Here is a 16,413-nt window from a genome sequence, read left to right as displayed (position 1 = left end):
TGCTGTCAGAATTCAAATTCAAATGTTAGACAATGAGTTGGTGTTGGACAATGGCTTGGTGTTCAGCAAACTCTACAGATTTGGTATAAGAAAAAAGATATCACAGAGGCCTGGCCTGGAATAAAACTCTGGTTTATCTGGGAATGGGAGGCTCTGCTCTCCTGTACATAGACTGTCACACTGCCCATTGTCCTGTGATTCCTGGTCTCCCAGAGTGAGAAGATCCAAACTTAGAGGAAAGAAACTCTGACAGCAAACCCCTTTTCCTACAGCTGTCACCACAGGATTCCCACTCACTCACAAGCAAACCCACTAGATATTAATGTGTCCAGACGTCTCCCAGGACTAGACACCACCCTGAGAAATTTTACAACAGCATTTTTGATTCTAGTGTTTCTTGACAAAAACCTACAAAAGTGTCTACAAGTCTCCTGGCATATCCCAACCCCCAGACACTGAATCTGTAACAGCAACCTGTTTTCCCTACCAACTGAGGGTTCTAGACCAACTGTTCATCATCTCATCTGCCTGCGTAAACACAAAATCCATCAGAGTATACCTCTACCTGAGCCGCTATCTGTAGCACAAACCAGTTCTTCCACCTACATTGCACTGTTTCCCACTCATAGATTTTTACTCTTTTACCTTTTATTTTTTGGTTCAGGGGTACACATGCAGGTTATACAGCTAAAATTGTGTAATGGGGGATGGTGTGCAGATTATGTTGTCACTGAGGTACTAAGCATAGCACCAAACAGGTACTTTTTCTGATCCTCTTTGTCCTCCCATTCTCCAACCTCAACTGGGCCTCAGTGTCTGTTGTTCCCTTTTTGTTTTTATGTGTTCTTATTATTCAGCTCTTACTTAATTGTTTGTTGTTGTTGTTGAGATGAAATTTTGCTCTTATTGTCCAGGTTGGAGTGCAGTGGTGTGATCTTGGCTCACCACAACCTCCGCTTCCTGGATTCAAGTAATTCTCCTGCCTTAGCCTCCCGAGTAGCTGGAATTACAGGCATGTGCCACCACGCCTGGCCAATTTTGTATTTTTAGTAAAGATGGGGTTTCTCCATGTTGGTCAGGCTGGTCTCGAACTCTGGACCTCAGGTGATCTGCCCGCCTCGGCCTCCCAAAGTGTTGGGATTACAGGCGTGAGCCACTGTGCCCATCCTCAGCTATTACTTAGAATAACATGCATTTGGTTTTCTGCTGCTGCGTTAGTTTTCTAAGAGTAATGGTCTCCAGCTTCATCCATGTTGCTTCAAAGGACATGATCTTCTGTGTGTGTGTATGTGCGTGTGTGTGCGCGTGCATGTTTTAACGGCCACACAGTATTTTATGATGTTTATTTTATTTATTTGAGATGAAGTTTCTCTCTTGTCTCCCAGGCTGGAGTGCAGTGGCACGATCTTGGCTCACTGCAACCTCCACCTCCTGGGTTCAAGCGATTTTCCTGCCTCAGCCTCCCGAGTAGTTGGGATTACAAGTGTGCGCCACCACGCCTGGCTAATTTTTCTGTTTTTAGTAGAGACGGGGTCTCCAACTCCTGACCTCAAGTGATCCACCCACCTCGGCCTCCCAAAGTGCTGGGATTACAGGTGTGAGCCACTGCACCCGGACCCCATACTTTATTTTATTTATTTAATTTTTTTAGAAGGAGTCTTGCTCTGTGCCCAGGCTGGAGAGCAGTGACGCGGTCTCCGCTCACTGCAAGCTCTGCCTCCCGGATTCACGCCATTCTCCTGCCTCAGCCTCCCCAGTAGCTGGGACTACAGGTGCCCACCACCGCGCCCGGCTAGTTTTTTGTATTTTTCATGGAGACTGGTGTTAGCCAGGATGGTCCCTATCTCCTGACCTCATGATCCTCCCGCCTCGGCCTCTCAGAGTGCTGGGATTAAAAACGTGAGCCACCGCGCCTGGCCCATACTTTATTTTTATTAATTTTTTTGTTTTGGTTTTTTTGAGATGGAGTCTGGCTCTGTTGCCCAGGCTGTAGTGCAGTGGCATGGTTTTGGCTTACTGCAACTTCCGCCTCCGGAGTTCAAGCTATTCTCCTGCCTCAGCCTCCAGAGTAGCTGGGATTACAGGCACCTGCCACCATGCCCGGCTAATTGTGTGTGTGTTTTTAGTAGAAACGGGGTTTCACCATGTTAGTCAGGCTGGTCTCGAACTCCTGACCTTGTGTTCCTCCTGTCTTGGCCTACCAACGTGCTGGGATTACAGGCGTAAGCCACTGCGCCTGGCCTAAACCTTTTATTTTATTTTCTTTTTGAAGACATGGTCTCACTCTGTTGTCCAGACTGGAGTGCAATGGCATGATCTCAGCTCACTGCACCCTCAACTTCCCAGGCTCAAGCAATCCTCTTTTACTTTAGCCCCCCACGTAGCTGAGACTACAGGTACACACCACCAGGCCTGGCTAATTTTTTTTTTTTTTTTGTATTTTTTGTAGAGATGGGGTCTTGCCATGTTGCGCTGGGTGGCCTCAGACTTTTGAACTCAGGCTGTTTACCTGCCTCGGCCTCCCAAAGTGCTGAGATTACAGGTGTGAGTCACCATGGCCAGCCATACCATATTTTCTTTATCCGGTATACAATTGAGAAGCATTTAGGTTGATTCCATATCTTTGTTATTGTGAATAGTACTGCAATGAACATGTGTATGTCTTTATGATAGAATAATTTGTATTTTCCTGGGTATATGCCCAATTATGAGGTTGCTGGGTCAAAAGGTAATTCTGTTTTAGTTCTGTGAGGAATCGTCACACTGCTTTTTATAATGAACTAATTTACACTCCCACTGGTATAAGCATTCCTGTTTCTCTGTAACCTTGCCAGCATCTGTTATCTTTTGACTTTGTAATAGCCATTCTCACTGGTGTGAGATGATATTTCACTGTGGTTTTTCTTTGAATTTCTCTAATGATTGATTAGTGATGAGCATTTTTTATATGCTTGTTAGCCACATGTATGTCTTCTTTGAAAAAAAACATCTTTTTCATGTTTTTTGTTTACCTTTTAGTGAGGTCTTTTTTTTTTCTGTAAACTTGTTTACCTATGGATATTGGACTTTTGTCAAAAGCATAGTTTGCAAATATTTTCTTCTATTCTGTGTGTTGTTTGTTTACTGTGTTGATGGTTTCCTTTGCTGTGAAGAAGCTTTTTAGCTTAATTAGCTTCCATTTGTCAATTATTACTTTTGTTGCAATTGCTTCTGGTATCTTTATTTTAAAATTTTTGCCGGCTTCTATGTCTAGAATGGTATTTCATGGATTTTTAAAAATATATAATTTGACATTTTACATTTAAATCTTTATCTTGAGTTGATTTTTGTATATAGTGTAATGAAAGGGTCCAGTTTCAATCTTCTACATAGTGCTAGCTAGGTATTCCAGTATCATTTGTTAAATAGGGAATTCTCTCCAGATTCCTCTTGTTAACTTTGCCAAAGACTAGATAGTTGTGAGTGTGTGGCATTATTATGGGCTGTCTGTTGTGTTGGTCTATGAGTTTGTTTTTGTACCAGTACCATGTTGCTTTGTTTACTGTACCCTGTAGTACAGTTTGAATTCAGGTAATGTAATGACTTCAGCTTTGTTCTTTTCGGTTATGATTGGCTTGGCTATTTGGGCCCTTTTTTCGTTCCACAATTGTAAAATTTGTTGTTTTGTTTTTTTCATTCTGTTAAGAAATACTTTTGGTAGTTTGATAAAAATAACAAATCTGTAATTTTTTGGCAGTATGACCATTTTAATAATACTGATCTTTTCTTTCTTTCTTTCTTTTTTTTTTTTTTTTGAGATGGAGTCTTGCTCTGTCACCCAGGCTAGTGTGCAGTGTTATGATTTCGGTTCACTGTGACTTCTGCCTCCCGGGTTCAGGCAGTTCTCTGCCTCAGCTTCCCAAGTAGCTGAGATTACAGACGCCTGCCACCACGCCCGGCTAATTTTTGTATTTTTAGTAGAGATGGGGTTTCACCATGTTGGCAGGCTGGTCTCAAACTCCTGACCTCGTGATCCATCCACTTCAGCCTCCCAAAGTGTTGGGATTACAGGTGTGAGCCACTTTGCCTGGCCAATATTGATCTTTTCTATCCATGAGCGTAAAATGGTTTTCCATTTCTCTGTGTCATCTCTGACTTTTTTTTTTTTTTTTGAGACGGAGTTTTGCTCTTTTTGCCCAGGTTGGATTGTGATGGCACAATCTCGGCTCACCATAACCTCCGCCTCCCAGGTTCAAGCGATTCTCCTGCCTCAGCCTCCCGAGTAGCTGGGATTACAGGCGTGCGCCACCACCCCAGCTCATTTTGTATTTTTAGTAGAGACGGGGTTTCTCCATATGGGTCAGGCTGGTCTTGAACTACCGACCTCAGGTGATCAGCCCGCCTCGGCCTCCCAACGTGCTGGGATTACAGGTGTAAGCCACTGCGCCTGGCCCTTCTCTGAGTTCTTTAAGCAGTGTTTTCAGTGTTGTCATAAAGATCTTTCACCTCCCTGGTTAGCTATAGTCCTAGATATTTTGTTCTTCTTGTAGTGATTGTGAATTGGATTCCATTTTTGATTTGTCTTTTGGCATGCTTTTTTTTTTTTTTTTTTTTTTTTGATTTACAGGGATGCTGCTAATTTTTGTATAGTTATTTTGTATTCTGAAATTTTACTGAAATTTTTTGTCAGTTTGAAAAGCTTTTCTGCCAAGATTATAGGGTTTTTCAGATACAGCATTATGTCATCTGTAAACAGAAATAAGTTTTGACTTCCTCTCTTCCTGTTTGTATGCCTTTTATTTTTTTTATCTTGCCTAATTGCTCTGGCCAGGACTTCCAATTTTATGCTGAATAGGAGTGTTGAGAGGAGGCATCCTTGTCTTGTGCCAGTTTTCAAAGAAAAATGATTCCAGGTTATGTGTATTCAGTATGTTGGCTGTGGGTTTGTGATAGATAACTCATTATTATTATTTATTTTATTTTGTTTTTTATTTTTGAGACGAAGTCTTGCTCTGTCGCCCAGGCTGGAGTGCAGTGGTGCGATCTCGGCTCACTGCAAGCTCTGCCTCTTGGGTTCACACCATTTTCCTGCCTCAGCCTCCCGAGTAGCTGGGACTACAGGCGCCCACCACCACGCCTGGCTAATTTTTTTGTATTTTTAGTAGAGACGAGGTTTCACTCTGTTAACCAGGATGATCTCGATCTCCTGACCTCGTGATCCTCCTGCCTCAGCCTCCCAAAGTGCTGGGATTACAGGTGTGAGCCACTGCTCCCAGCCGATAACTCATTATTTTCAAGTATGCACCTTCCATGCCTAGTTTGTTGAGGCTTTTTAACATAAAAATGTTAAATTATATTGATAGCCTTTTCTGCATCTATTGACATAATTTTGTGCTTTCTGTCTTTAGTTCTGTTTATGTGATGATCACATTTTTAATTCATCTGTGATTTTTGGTTTTTTTTTTCTTTTTTTTTTTTTTTGAGACGGAGTCTCGCTCTGTTGCCCAGGCTGGAGTGCAGTGGCGCCATCTCAGCTCACTGCAACCTCTGCCTCTAGGTTCCTGCCTCAGCCTCCCAAGCAGCTGGATTACAGGTGCCAGCTACCACTCCTGGCTAATTATTGTATTTTTAGTAGAGATGGGGTTTAACCATGGTGGCCAGGCTGGTCTTGAACTCCTGACCTCAGGTGATCACCTGCCTCATCTTCCCAAAGTGCTGGGATTACAGGCGTGAGCCACCACACCCCACCTCACGTATGTTGAATTAGCCTTGCATCCCCAAAATAAACCCTACTTGATCATAGTCGGTTAGGTTTTTGGTGTCCTGCTCAATTTGGTTTGCCAATATTTTGTTGATAATTTTTCTTTTTTTTTTTTTTTTTTAAGATTTTACTCCTGCAATTCTTGATCTTTTGTATAGTTTTTCATGTCAAAATCTTCCATTCAGAAATGATTTTGGTTATTTCTTGTCTTCTGCTAGCTAAGGGGTTGATTTGCTCTTGCTTCTCTCAGTCTTTTATTTATGATGTCAGGTTGTTAAACTGAAGTCTGACTTTTCAATATAAGCATTTAATGCTATAAATTTTTCTCCTAACACTGCCTTAACTGTGTTGCAAAAATTCAGGTATGTTGTATCTTTGTTCTCATTTTTTTTCAAAGAACTTCTTGGTTCTTGCCTTAATTTCATTATTTACCCAAAAGTAATTCAAGTGCAGGTTGTTTAATTTCCATGTAATTGTATGATTCAAATGATTTTCTTTGTATTGAATTACATTTTTATCAAGCTGTGGCCTCTGTGTGTTGTTCTAGAGTATGTGGCATGTAATGATGAGAAGACTATACTATGTTGTTTTTAGATGGAGAGATCTGTAGAAGTCTATTAGGACTGTTTAGTCACGTGTTGAGTTTAGGTCTTAATATCTTTGTTAATTTTCTGCCTCAATAATGTGTCTGTTAGTGCCCGTAGGTGTTGTAGACTCCCACTATTATTGTGTCAGTATCTCATTCTCTTCATAGATCTCTGACAACCTGATTTATTTATGTGCACCCATCAATTTATTATAGCACCTTTCTCTCTTCTGCTTTTTTACCATAAACATTCTTTCAGGTTCACAATTCAGATGTCCAAGAGTTCAAGAACATGTCCAGTGACCTGGTTGTTTTAGGAGAAAATGTAAATTAAAAATAAGAGGCTTTATTCACATACATGAAAGTAAGGGAGGATATTTTGTTCATCTGTTTTATTAAAGCATTTAGACTGTATGTAGATATTTTTCCCTGCTTTTTTGAAATATATGTAAATTACGTTAACAGCTAAATAAACCTTTTGTCATTCTTTTTGACTCAGGATTGTCTTTGTTTGTAACTTGAGATTCATTGCTTTGTTTTTGCTTTGGCAAAGGTTTATTTTTTAAATTTTCGGTTAAAAGTACACATAGATTTGTTCAGAGTAAAGCTCATTTTAGGAGCACATGAAAGTTGGACACAAAGGTAGAATTAAATTTAGCAATACAGAATGATAAATACTAAAAGATACATAAGTTCTTTTGACAGAAACTTGATTATCCAAGGTAATTATTTGCATGCTGAAGTACTTACAATGCAAAAGGAAGGGTGGGGTGCGGTGGCTCACTTCTGTAATCCCAGCGCTTTGGGAGGCCAAGGTGGGCAGATCATTTGAGGTCAGGAGTTCAAGAACAGCTTGACCAACATGGTAAGATCCTGACTTTACAAAAAATACAAAAAAAAAAAAAAAAAAAACAAAACCGTCAGCCAGGCATGGTGGTGCATGCCTGTAGTTCCAGCTACTTAGGAGGCTGAGGCAGAAGAATAGCTTGAACCTGGGAGGCAGAGGTTGCAGTAAGTGCAGATCTCACCACTGCACTCCAGCCTGGGCAATAGAGCAAGACTCTATCTCAAAATAATAATAATAATAAATTAATTAATTAATAAAAATAAATGCAGACTCAGTTACATATTGCTGCTTTCTGTTTTCTCTGTAAACTTTAAAAAGCCGCTGGGCACGGTGGCTCATGCCTGTAATCCCAGCACTTTGGGAGGCCAAGGCGGGTGGATCACCTGAGATCAGGAGTTCGAGATGAGCCTGACCAATATGGTGAAATCCCATCTCTACTAAATACAAAAAATTAGCCGGGCATGGTGGTGCATACCTGTAGTCCCAGCTACTTGGGAGGCTGAGGCTGGAGAATTGCTTGAACCCAGGAGGCAGAGGTTGCAGTGAGCCAAGATTGCACCATTGCACTCCAGCCTGGGCAGCAAGAGCAAAACTCTGTCTAAAAAAACAAAACAAAAGACTTTAAAAAGCCAACAAAGATTATGATGCTTTAGGATGGAGATTGGTTGTTTTCATTTGTTCCAGAAGTAATTGTGTTGTGACAAGAGTGCCAAGTGTAGGAGACTCTGTACTGCGCCTGCTTCTCTAACTAATGCTAATGATGAGCCTGGGGGGGTCAGCCTTGACAGGGGACTTATTTAAAACACCCTCTCATGGACCCTTTCCATACCTGCAGAATCACATTACATAGAGACCAACATTACCAAGTGATTTATAAGCTCATTAAATAAAGCTTGAGAGGCAATGCTTAGTTAATGTGCAGGTTTATTACATAGGTGTATGTGTGCCATGGTGGTTTGCTGCACGCATTGACCCTTCTAGGTGCCCTCCCCTTGCCCCCGACTTCACAACAGGCCCTGGTGTGTGTTATTCCCCTCCCTGTACCCATGTGTTCTCATTGTTCAACTACCACTTATGAGTGAGAACATGTAGTTTTTGGTTTTCTATCCCTGTGTTAGTTTGCTGAGGATGATGACTTCCAGCTTAATCCATGTTCCTACAAAGGACATGATCTCATTTCTTTGTATGGCTGCACAGTATTCCATGGTGTGTATGTACCACATTTTATTTGTCAAGTCTGTCATTGATGGGCATTTGGGTTGGTTCCATGTCTTTCCCATTGTAAATAGTGCTGCAATAAAAATTCGTGTGCGAGTGGGTAGCCAGGTTTCCGAGAGTGCAGGGCGGTCGGCGGGTCAGGGCAGCCTGGGGCCCAACGCCATGTCCCGGAACCTGCGCACCGCGCTCATTTTCGGCAGCTTCATCTCCCTGATCGGCGCCGCCTTCTATCCCATCTACTTCCGACCCCTAATGAGATTGGAAGACTACAGGTGGGAGCAAGCCATAAATCGGGCTGGAATTGTTCAAGAGGATGTGCAGCCACCAGGGTTAAAAGTGTGGTCTGATCCATTTGGCAGGAAATGAGAAGGCTATCACCAGCTCTGATTAAGAAAGGAGATTTCTTGATGCTTTCAATTCTGCATGGGGTACAGTCAGTCACCTCATCGGAGAATGATGGCTGGAGAAGAAAACTCCATAATACCATAAATAAGAGTGTTTGTAATAAAAGACTGTGCACAAGGATTAATATTTCCCTTCTTAAGTATCAAAAGAACTCTGGAACAAATTATACCATTAGGAAGGTTTTCGTGATTCAGTTGATTTTCCAAAAATGAAGCTATCTCACCCAGCTGGGTTTGGAGCAATCTGCTTATTATTCTGTCGTTACCACTTACTCAAGCGAGCTGTGATATGAATACAAGCAACCAGTGGGCTCGGGAAGGTCCGGGTCTATTTTGCCGTCTTCCAGATAAGAGATTTCAGTTAAAAACTGCCATGCTGAGCTGCCTTATAGAGCTCTTTGAAAATGTTCAAGTTGATAAAGCTCTTTGAGGACAAGGTACTTCGTGCACCTCATGCTGAAGATTGCACCATGTTGGAAAATAAATATGAAGCAAGTCAAACTAGATGCATACACTTGTGTAGAAATCAATAATCAATTAATAGAAGTGAAAAACATTAAAATGATTTAAAAAAAAATTCGTGTGCATGTGTCTTTATAGTAGAATGATTTGTATTTCTTTTGAGTATATTCCCAGTAATGGGATTGCTGGGTCAAATGGTATTTCTGGTTCTAGATCCTTGAGGAATCACCACACTGTCTTCCACGATGGTTGAACTAATATACATTCTCACCAACAGTGTAAAAGCATTCCTATTTCTCCACAGCCTCACCAGCATCTATTGTTTCTTTTTAATAATCACCATTCTGACTGGTGTGAGATGGTATCTTATTGTGGTTTTGATTTATATTTCATCTAATGATGTTGAGCAGCTTTTCATATATTTGTTGGCCACATAAATTGCCTTCTTCTGAGAAGTGTTTGTTCATCTTTTGCCGCCCCCCCTTTTTTTGTGTGTGAGATAGAGTCTCACTCTGTCTCCCAGGCCGGAGTGCAGTGGCACGATCTCTGCTCACTGCAACCTCTACCTCCTGGGTTCAAGCCATTCTCCTGCCTCAGTCTATCGAGTAGCTGGGACTACAGACGTCCACTACCATGCCCAGCTAATTTTTGTATTTTTAGTAGATGCGGGGTTTCACCATATTGGTCAGGCTGGTCTCAAACTCCTGGCCTCGAATGAGCTACCCATCTCAGCCTCTGAAACTGGTGGGATGACAGGCATGAGCCACCACGCCCAGCTTTTGCTCGGTTTTTGATGGAATTTTTTTTTTGTAAATTTTTTAAAGTTTCTTGTAAATTCTGGATATTAGACCTTTGTCAGATGGGTAGATTGCAAACATTTTCTCCCATTCTGTAGGTTGCCTGTTCACTCTGATGATAGTTTCTTTTTCGGTGTAGAGGCTCTTTAGTTTAATTAGGTCTTATTCTTCAGTTTTGGCGTCTGTTGCAGTTGCTTTTGGCATTTTCATCACGAAGTCTTTGCCCATGCCTATGTCCCAAATGGTATTGCCTAGGTTTTCCTCTAGGGTTTTTATGGTTTTGGGTTTTACATTTAAGTCTTTAATCCATCTTGAGTAAATTTTTGTATAACATGTAAGGAAGAGGTCCAGTTTCAGTTTTCTGCATATGGCTAGCCAGTTTTCTCAGGACCATTTATTGAACAGAAAATCCTTTCCCCATTGATTGTTTTTGTCAGGTTTGTTGAATATCAGATGGTTGTAGATGTGTGGTGTTACTTCTGAGGGCTCTTTTCTGTTCCATTGGTCCGTATGTCTGTCTTTGGAGCAGTACCATGTTGTTTTGCTTACTGTAGTCTTGTAGTATAGCTTGAAATCAGGTAGTGTGATGCTGCCATCTTTGTTCTTTTTGCTTAAGATTGCCTTGGCTATATGGGTTCTTTTTTGGTTCCATATGCAATTTAAAGTTTTTTGTTGTTTTTTTTTTTCCTAATTCTGTGAAGAATGTCAATGGTAGTTTGGGAATAACATTGAGTCCATAAATTACTTTGGGCAGTATGGCCATTTTCATGATGTTGATTCCTTCTATCCATAAGGATGGGATGTTTTTCCATTTGATTGTGTGCTCTCTCACTTCCTTGAGCAGTGGTTTGTAGTTCTCCTTGAAGAGGTCCTTCACATTCTTTGTTAGCTGTATTTTAGATATTTTATTCTTTTGTAGCAGTTGTGATGTTTATTATGATTTGACTCTCTGACGGTCTATTGTTGGCTTATAGGAATGCCTGTGATTTTTGCACATTGATTTTGTATCCTGAGACTTTGCTGAAGTTACTTATCAGCTTAAGGAAATTTTAGGCTGAGATGATGGAATTTTCTAAATGTCATCTGCAAACAGAGACAATTTGACTTCCTCTTTTTCTATTTGAGTACTCTATTTCTTTCCCCTGCCTGATTGCCCTGGCCATAACTTCCAGTACTATGTTCAATAGGAATGGTGAGAAAGGGCATCCTTGTCTTGTCATCCTTTTCAGAGAATGCTTCCAGCATTTTCCCATTCAATATATGACATTGACTGTGGTTTTGTCATAAAAGTTCTCATTATTTTGAGATATATTCCCTCAACACCTGGTTTATTGAGAGTTCTTAACATGAAAGAAAGTTGAATTTTATCAAAGGCCTTTTCTGCATCTATTGAGATAATCATGTGGTTTTTGTCTTTAGTTCTGTTTATGTCATGAATTTTGTTTATTGATTTGCATATGTTGAACCAGCCCTGCATCACAGGGGTGAAGCCAACTTGATCATGGCGGATCAGTTTTTTGTTGTTCTTGTTGTTGTTTTTTAAGACAAAGTTTCGCTCTTGTTGCCCAGTTCAGTGGCGTGATCTTGGCTCACCGCAACCTCTGCCTCCCGGGTTCAAGTGATTCTCTTGCCTCAGCCTCTCGAGTAGCTGGGATTACAGGCATACACCACCACGCCTGGCTAATTTTTTGTATTTTTTGTAGAGGCAGGGTTTCTCCATGTTGGTCAGGCTGGTCTTGAACTCCTGTCCTCAGGTGATCTGCCTGCCTCAACCTCCCAAAGTGGTGGGATTACCATGCCCGGCCTGGTGGATGTTTTTTGATGTGCTGCTGGATTCGGTTTGCCAGTTTTGTTTTGTTTTAGTTTTGTTTTATTTTTTTGAGACAGAGTCTCACTCTGTCACCCAGATTGGAGTACAGTGGCACTATCTTGGCTCACTGCAACCTCTGCCTCCCAGGTTCAAGTGATTCTTCTGCCTCAACCTCCTGAGTAGCTAGGAGTACAGGCATGAGCCACCACTCCAGCTAAATTTTGGATTTTTAGTAGAGATAGGGTTTCACCATGTTGGCCAGGCTGGTCTTGAACTCCTGACCTTGTGATCCACCCACCTTGGCCTCCCAAACTGCTGGGGTTACAGGTGTGAGCCACCATGCCCAGCCGAGAAATGAAAAACCCTCCAAAAAAAAAAAAATCAATAAATCTAGGAGCTGTTTTTTGAAAAAATTAACAAAATAGGGCCGGGCACAGTGGCTCACGCCTGTAATCCCAGCACTTTGGGAAGCCAAGGCTGGGGGATCACCTGAGGTCAAGAGATCAAAACCAACTTGGCCAACATGATGAAACCTGTCTCTACTAAACATAGAAAAATTAGCTGGTCATAGTAGCACGTGCCTGTAATCCCAGCTACTCCAGAGGCTGAGGCAGCAGAATCGCTTGAACCCAGGAGGTGGAGGTTGCAGTGAACCAAGATCCTGCCACTGCACTCCAGCCTGGGTGAAGTGCAGTGAACTCTATCTCAACTGGTTATTCTAGTTAGCAGCTCCTCTCTCACTTTTTATCAAGGTTCTTAGCTTCTTTGCATTCAGTTAGAATATGCTCCTTTTTAGCTCAGTGGAGTTTGTTATTACCCATCTTCTGAAGCCTACTTCTGTCAATTTGTCTATCTTATTCTCCATCCAGTTCTGCACCCTTGCTGGAGAGGCATTGCAATCATTTGGAGAAAAGGCACTCTTGCCTTTTGTGTTTTCAGTGTTTTTTTCTTTTTACTTTTTTTTTTTTTTTTTTTTGAGACGGAGTCTTGCTCTGTCGCCCAAGCTGGAGTGCAGTGGTGCAATCTTGGGTCACTGCAAGCTCCGCCTCCCAGGTTCACATAATTCTCCTGACTCAGCTTCACGAGTAGCTGGGACTACAGGTGCCTGCTACCATGCCCGGCTAATTTTTTTGTAGTTTTAGTAGAAACGGGGTTTCACCGTGTTAGCCAGGATGGTCTCGATCTCCTGACCTCATGATCCGCCCGCCTCAGCCTCCTAAAGTGCTGGGATTACAGGCTTGAGCCACCGCACCTGGCTTCAGTGTTTTTTTCATTCTTTCTCATCTTCATGAGTTTGTCTAGCTTCGATCTTTGAGGCTGCTGACTCTTGGATGGGGTTCTTGTGGGGACTTTTTTGTTGCTGTTGTTCATTTCTGTTTGCTTTTCTTTCAGTGGTCCGGTCCCTCTTCTGTATGGTTGCCGTGGTTTGCTGGGGGTTCACTTTAGGCCCTATTTATATGGTTCACTCCTGCACCTGGAGATAATACTCAAGGAGGCTGGATAACAGCAAAGATGGATGCCTTCTGCTTCCTCTGGAATGTCTGACCTCAAGGAACACCAATCTGATGCCAGTGGGAACACAGCTGTATAGGGTGTCTGACAACCCCTGTTGGAGTATCTCACCCATTTGGGTGGCACGAGGAACAGGACCCATTTAATGAAGCACTTTTATTGTCCCTTGGTGGAGGGGTATGCTTCACTGGGGTTAAACCCACTTCTCTGGGCTGCTTGGATTCCTTAGAATTAGCAGGAGGAAAAGCTAAGTCTGCTCGTCCACAGAGACTGCGGTCACCTCTCCCCTTAGGGACTCAGGCCCAGAGAGATCAGAGTTCTGTCCCTGAGCCCCTGGCTGAAGCTGTTGGAGTTCCTGCAGGGTGGCCCCACAAAGTGAGGAGGGATGGGTCAGAGTCAGGCCTGAAGAGGTGCTGTAGCTGCAGTCTGGCACAGTCAGTGTGTTGGGCTGTGGGGGACCCCTCTTGGAACCAAGCCGTCCAGCATCCCTGTCTCCAGCAGGGGAAAAGCTCCGCTAGGAGCTATAGAGATGGCTGCCGCCCTTCCCCTGCCCAGGGATAGCTGCCTAGTGTGTTACACAGCTATCAGTCCCAGTACTGGTTGCTGCCCCTCCCCAAGGAGCTCAAATGGCTTAGACAGCAGGCAGCCACAGCTGTGGTGCTGGTCACCCCCCGCCGGGAACTCAGCAGGCTTAAACCAATTTTAGCTGAGAGGTTATTGAGAATCTGCACAGCTCTGGGGTTGGGACCCTAGGCCCCGGTGGCATGGGTTCCTGAGTGAAATCTTTCAATCTGTGGGTTGCACAGTTCCATGGAAAAAGCATGGTTTTGTCAGCTAAGTAGGACACTCATTCACTGCCTCCCTTGGCCGGGGGATGGGGGCTCCCCTGCCCTGTGTGGCTGTCAGGTGGGTGGCTGCACCACACTCTTCTTCTTCCTCTCCCTGGGCCATGCCAGCTGCCTAGTCAGTTCTGATGAGAGAGCCTGGATACCTCAGGAGCCAGTGCAGGATGCACAGGCCATTATGGTTCTTTTCGGTGGGAGCCTCTGATCACCACTGCTTCTAGTTGGCCATCTTTGCCCCGCCCCTAAAAATTTTTTTATTTTTCTTTTTTTTCTTTTTTATTTTTTTTGAGACGGAGTCTCGATCTGGCGCCCAGGCTGGAGTGCAGTGGCCGGATCTGAGCTCACTGCAAGCTCCCCCTCCTGGGTTTAGGCCATTCTCCTGCCTCAGCCTCCTGAGTAGCTGGGACTACAGGCGCCCGCCACCTCACCCGCCTAGTTTTTTGTATTTTTTAGTAGAGACGGGGTTTCACCGTGTTAGCCAGGATGGTCTCGATCTCCTGACCTCGTGATCCGCCCGTCTCGCCCTCCCAAAGTGCTGGGATTACAGGCTTGAGCCACCGCGCCCGGCAACACTCTTATAATTTCTAAGATATATTTTGTAACAAATTTTATGCTTGCCACACTTTATGTAAGAATTCAATAAGATTCTTCTTTTACAAACAAAGAAAAACAATGCTAACTGATTTAATTCTTTCATATGTGGACAGTGTATGCCTCTCACTTTAATTAACTAATCTCAAAGTTATATTGGTAAGCAAATTCTCCACTCAAAACCATTTTTTAAAGCACATTAAAAATACCAACTTTTGGCCAGGCGCAGTGACTCATACCTGTAATCCCAGCACTTTGGGAGGCCGAGGCGGGCAGATTACAAGTTCAGGAGTTCGAGACCAGCCTGGCCAATACGGTGAAACCCCATCTCCACTAAAAATACAAAAGTTAGCCGGGCATAGTGGTGCGTGCCTGTAAGTCCCAGCTACTTCGGAGGCTGAAGCAGGAGAATTGCTTGAACCCAGGAGGCAGAGGTTGCAGTGAGCTGAGATCATGCCACTGCACTCCAGCCTGGGTGACAGAGCGAGACTCTGTCTCAAAAAAACCAAAAACCCACCAAGTTTCTCAGCAGAACCTACAAAGTACCATGTAAAATAACATGGTAGGAAGACAAGTGAAAAAACTGTAGCTGTAACACAGAAAAAGGAGAAAAGCTGTGATGCATACATCCTTGAAATGAACGTAAGACAAACAAAACTGAAGATAATTAAAAAATAAAGAAGCAGAATATGTCTTTAAATTCAGCAAGAGTGAGCTTTGCATCCTGGAAATAAAAATGTCCTCTCAACATGAGGAATCAATGTAATTTCTTCTCCATTGATATTTTCCATTCTGACTTAAAGTTACAAACTAACTCCAGAAGAAATACTTACAGCTTATCACGAAGCATCTGCTACACAGCAAGCACTGCCGTATTTGCTTGCTGCATTTATACACAAAAACATCCTCTTGACTTATGGAACCCTCCCTAGTACTTACCTGAACAAATTTGCTCAGTAAATAAATAAATTAACTTATGACAATTTTAAAAATGGAGAGGAACAATAAGTAAGTAAAAGTGAGCTTATATGGGGTTCTCCAAGTAAAAGAAACAAATGGAATCTTCTAACTAAATAAAATATAACTTAATACACTAATTGTGGAATTACATCTAAAGATCGTTTTGTGTACACTACTAAACTTCATAAAAATTATTCTTATGGCCGGGGGCGGTGGCTCAAGCCTGTAATCCCAGCACTTTGGGAGGCCGAGACGGGCGGATCACGAGGTCAGCAGATCGAGACCATCCTGGCTAACCCGGTGAAACCCCGTCTCTACTAAAAAATACAAAAAAAAAAACTAGCCAGCTGAGGTGGCGGGCGCCTGTAGTCCCAGCTACTCGGGAGGCTGAGGCAGGAGAATGGTGTAAACCCGGGAGGCGGAGCTTGCAGTGAACTGAGATCCGGCCACTGCACTCCAGCCTGGGCGACATAGCGAGACTCTGTCTCCAAAAAAAAAAAAAAAAAAAAAAAAAAAAAAAAAAAAAAAAAAAAAAAAAATTCTTATAATCCATGACATAATGAATACTTCATAAATTATAAAACAAAAAAATATATCTAACAAAGAAGAAAAGTATGGGTCTAGCACGAGTACCAGCCAAG

The 16,413-nt window shown here is 42.7% G+C and overlaps 2 protein-coding genes across 2 annotated transcripts in view; both read left to right on the top strand.

Annotated features, from left to right (window-relative positions):
• LOC126942371 (zinc finger protein 98-like) overlaps nt 1-16,413 on the top strand; it is a 283,769-nt gene that overhangs the window by 137,442 nt on the left and 129,914 nt on the right. The gene's annotated exons all lie outside the window — the stretch shown is intronic.
• On the top strand, nt 8,494-9,366 carry LOC126942383 (small integral membrane protein 20-like). The gene has a single exon (XM_050769893.1). It carries the CDS (start codon nt 8,554-8,556, stop codon nt 8,755-8,757), a length of 204 nt encoding a protein of 67 aa, XP_050625850.1. The 5' UTR covers nt 8,494-8,553; the 3' UTR covers nt 8,758-9,366.

This window comes from Macaca thibetana, chromosome 19 (assembly GCF_024542745.1).
Source record: "Macaca thibetana thibetana isolate TM-01 chromosome 19, ASM2454274v1, whole genome shotgun sequence".
NCBI classification, from domain to species: domain Eukaryota; kingdom Metazoa; phylum Chordata; class Mammalia; order Primates; family Cercopithecidae; genus Macaca; species Macaca thibetana.
The sequence above is the reverse complement of the archived record's forward strand: the minus strand, read 5'-3'. Positions and strand labels throughout refer to the sequence as shown.

What these genes read in the sequence shown, in the direction of transcription:
- LOC126942383 (XM_050769893.1), top strand. Translation starts at nt 8,554, where the DNA reads ATGTCCCGGAACCTGCGCACCGCGCTCATTTTCGGCAGCTTCATCTCC.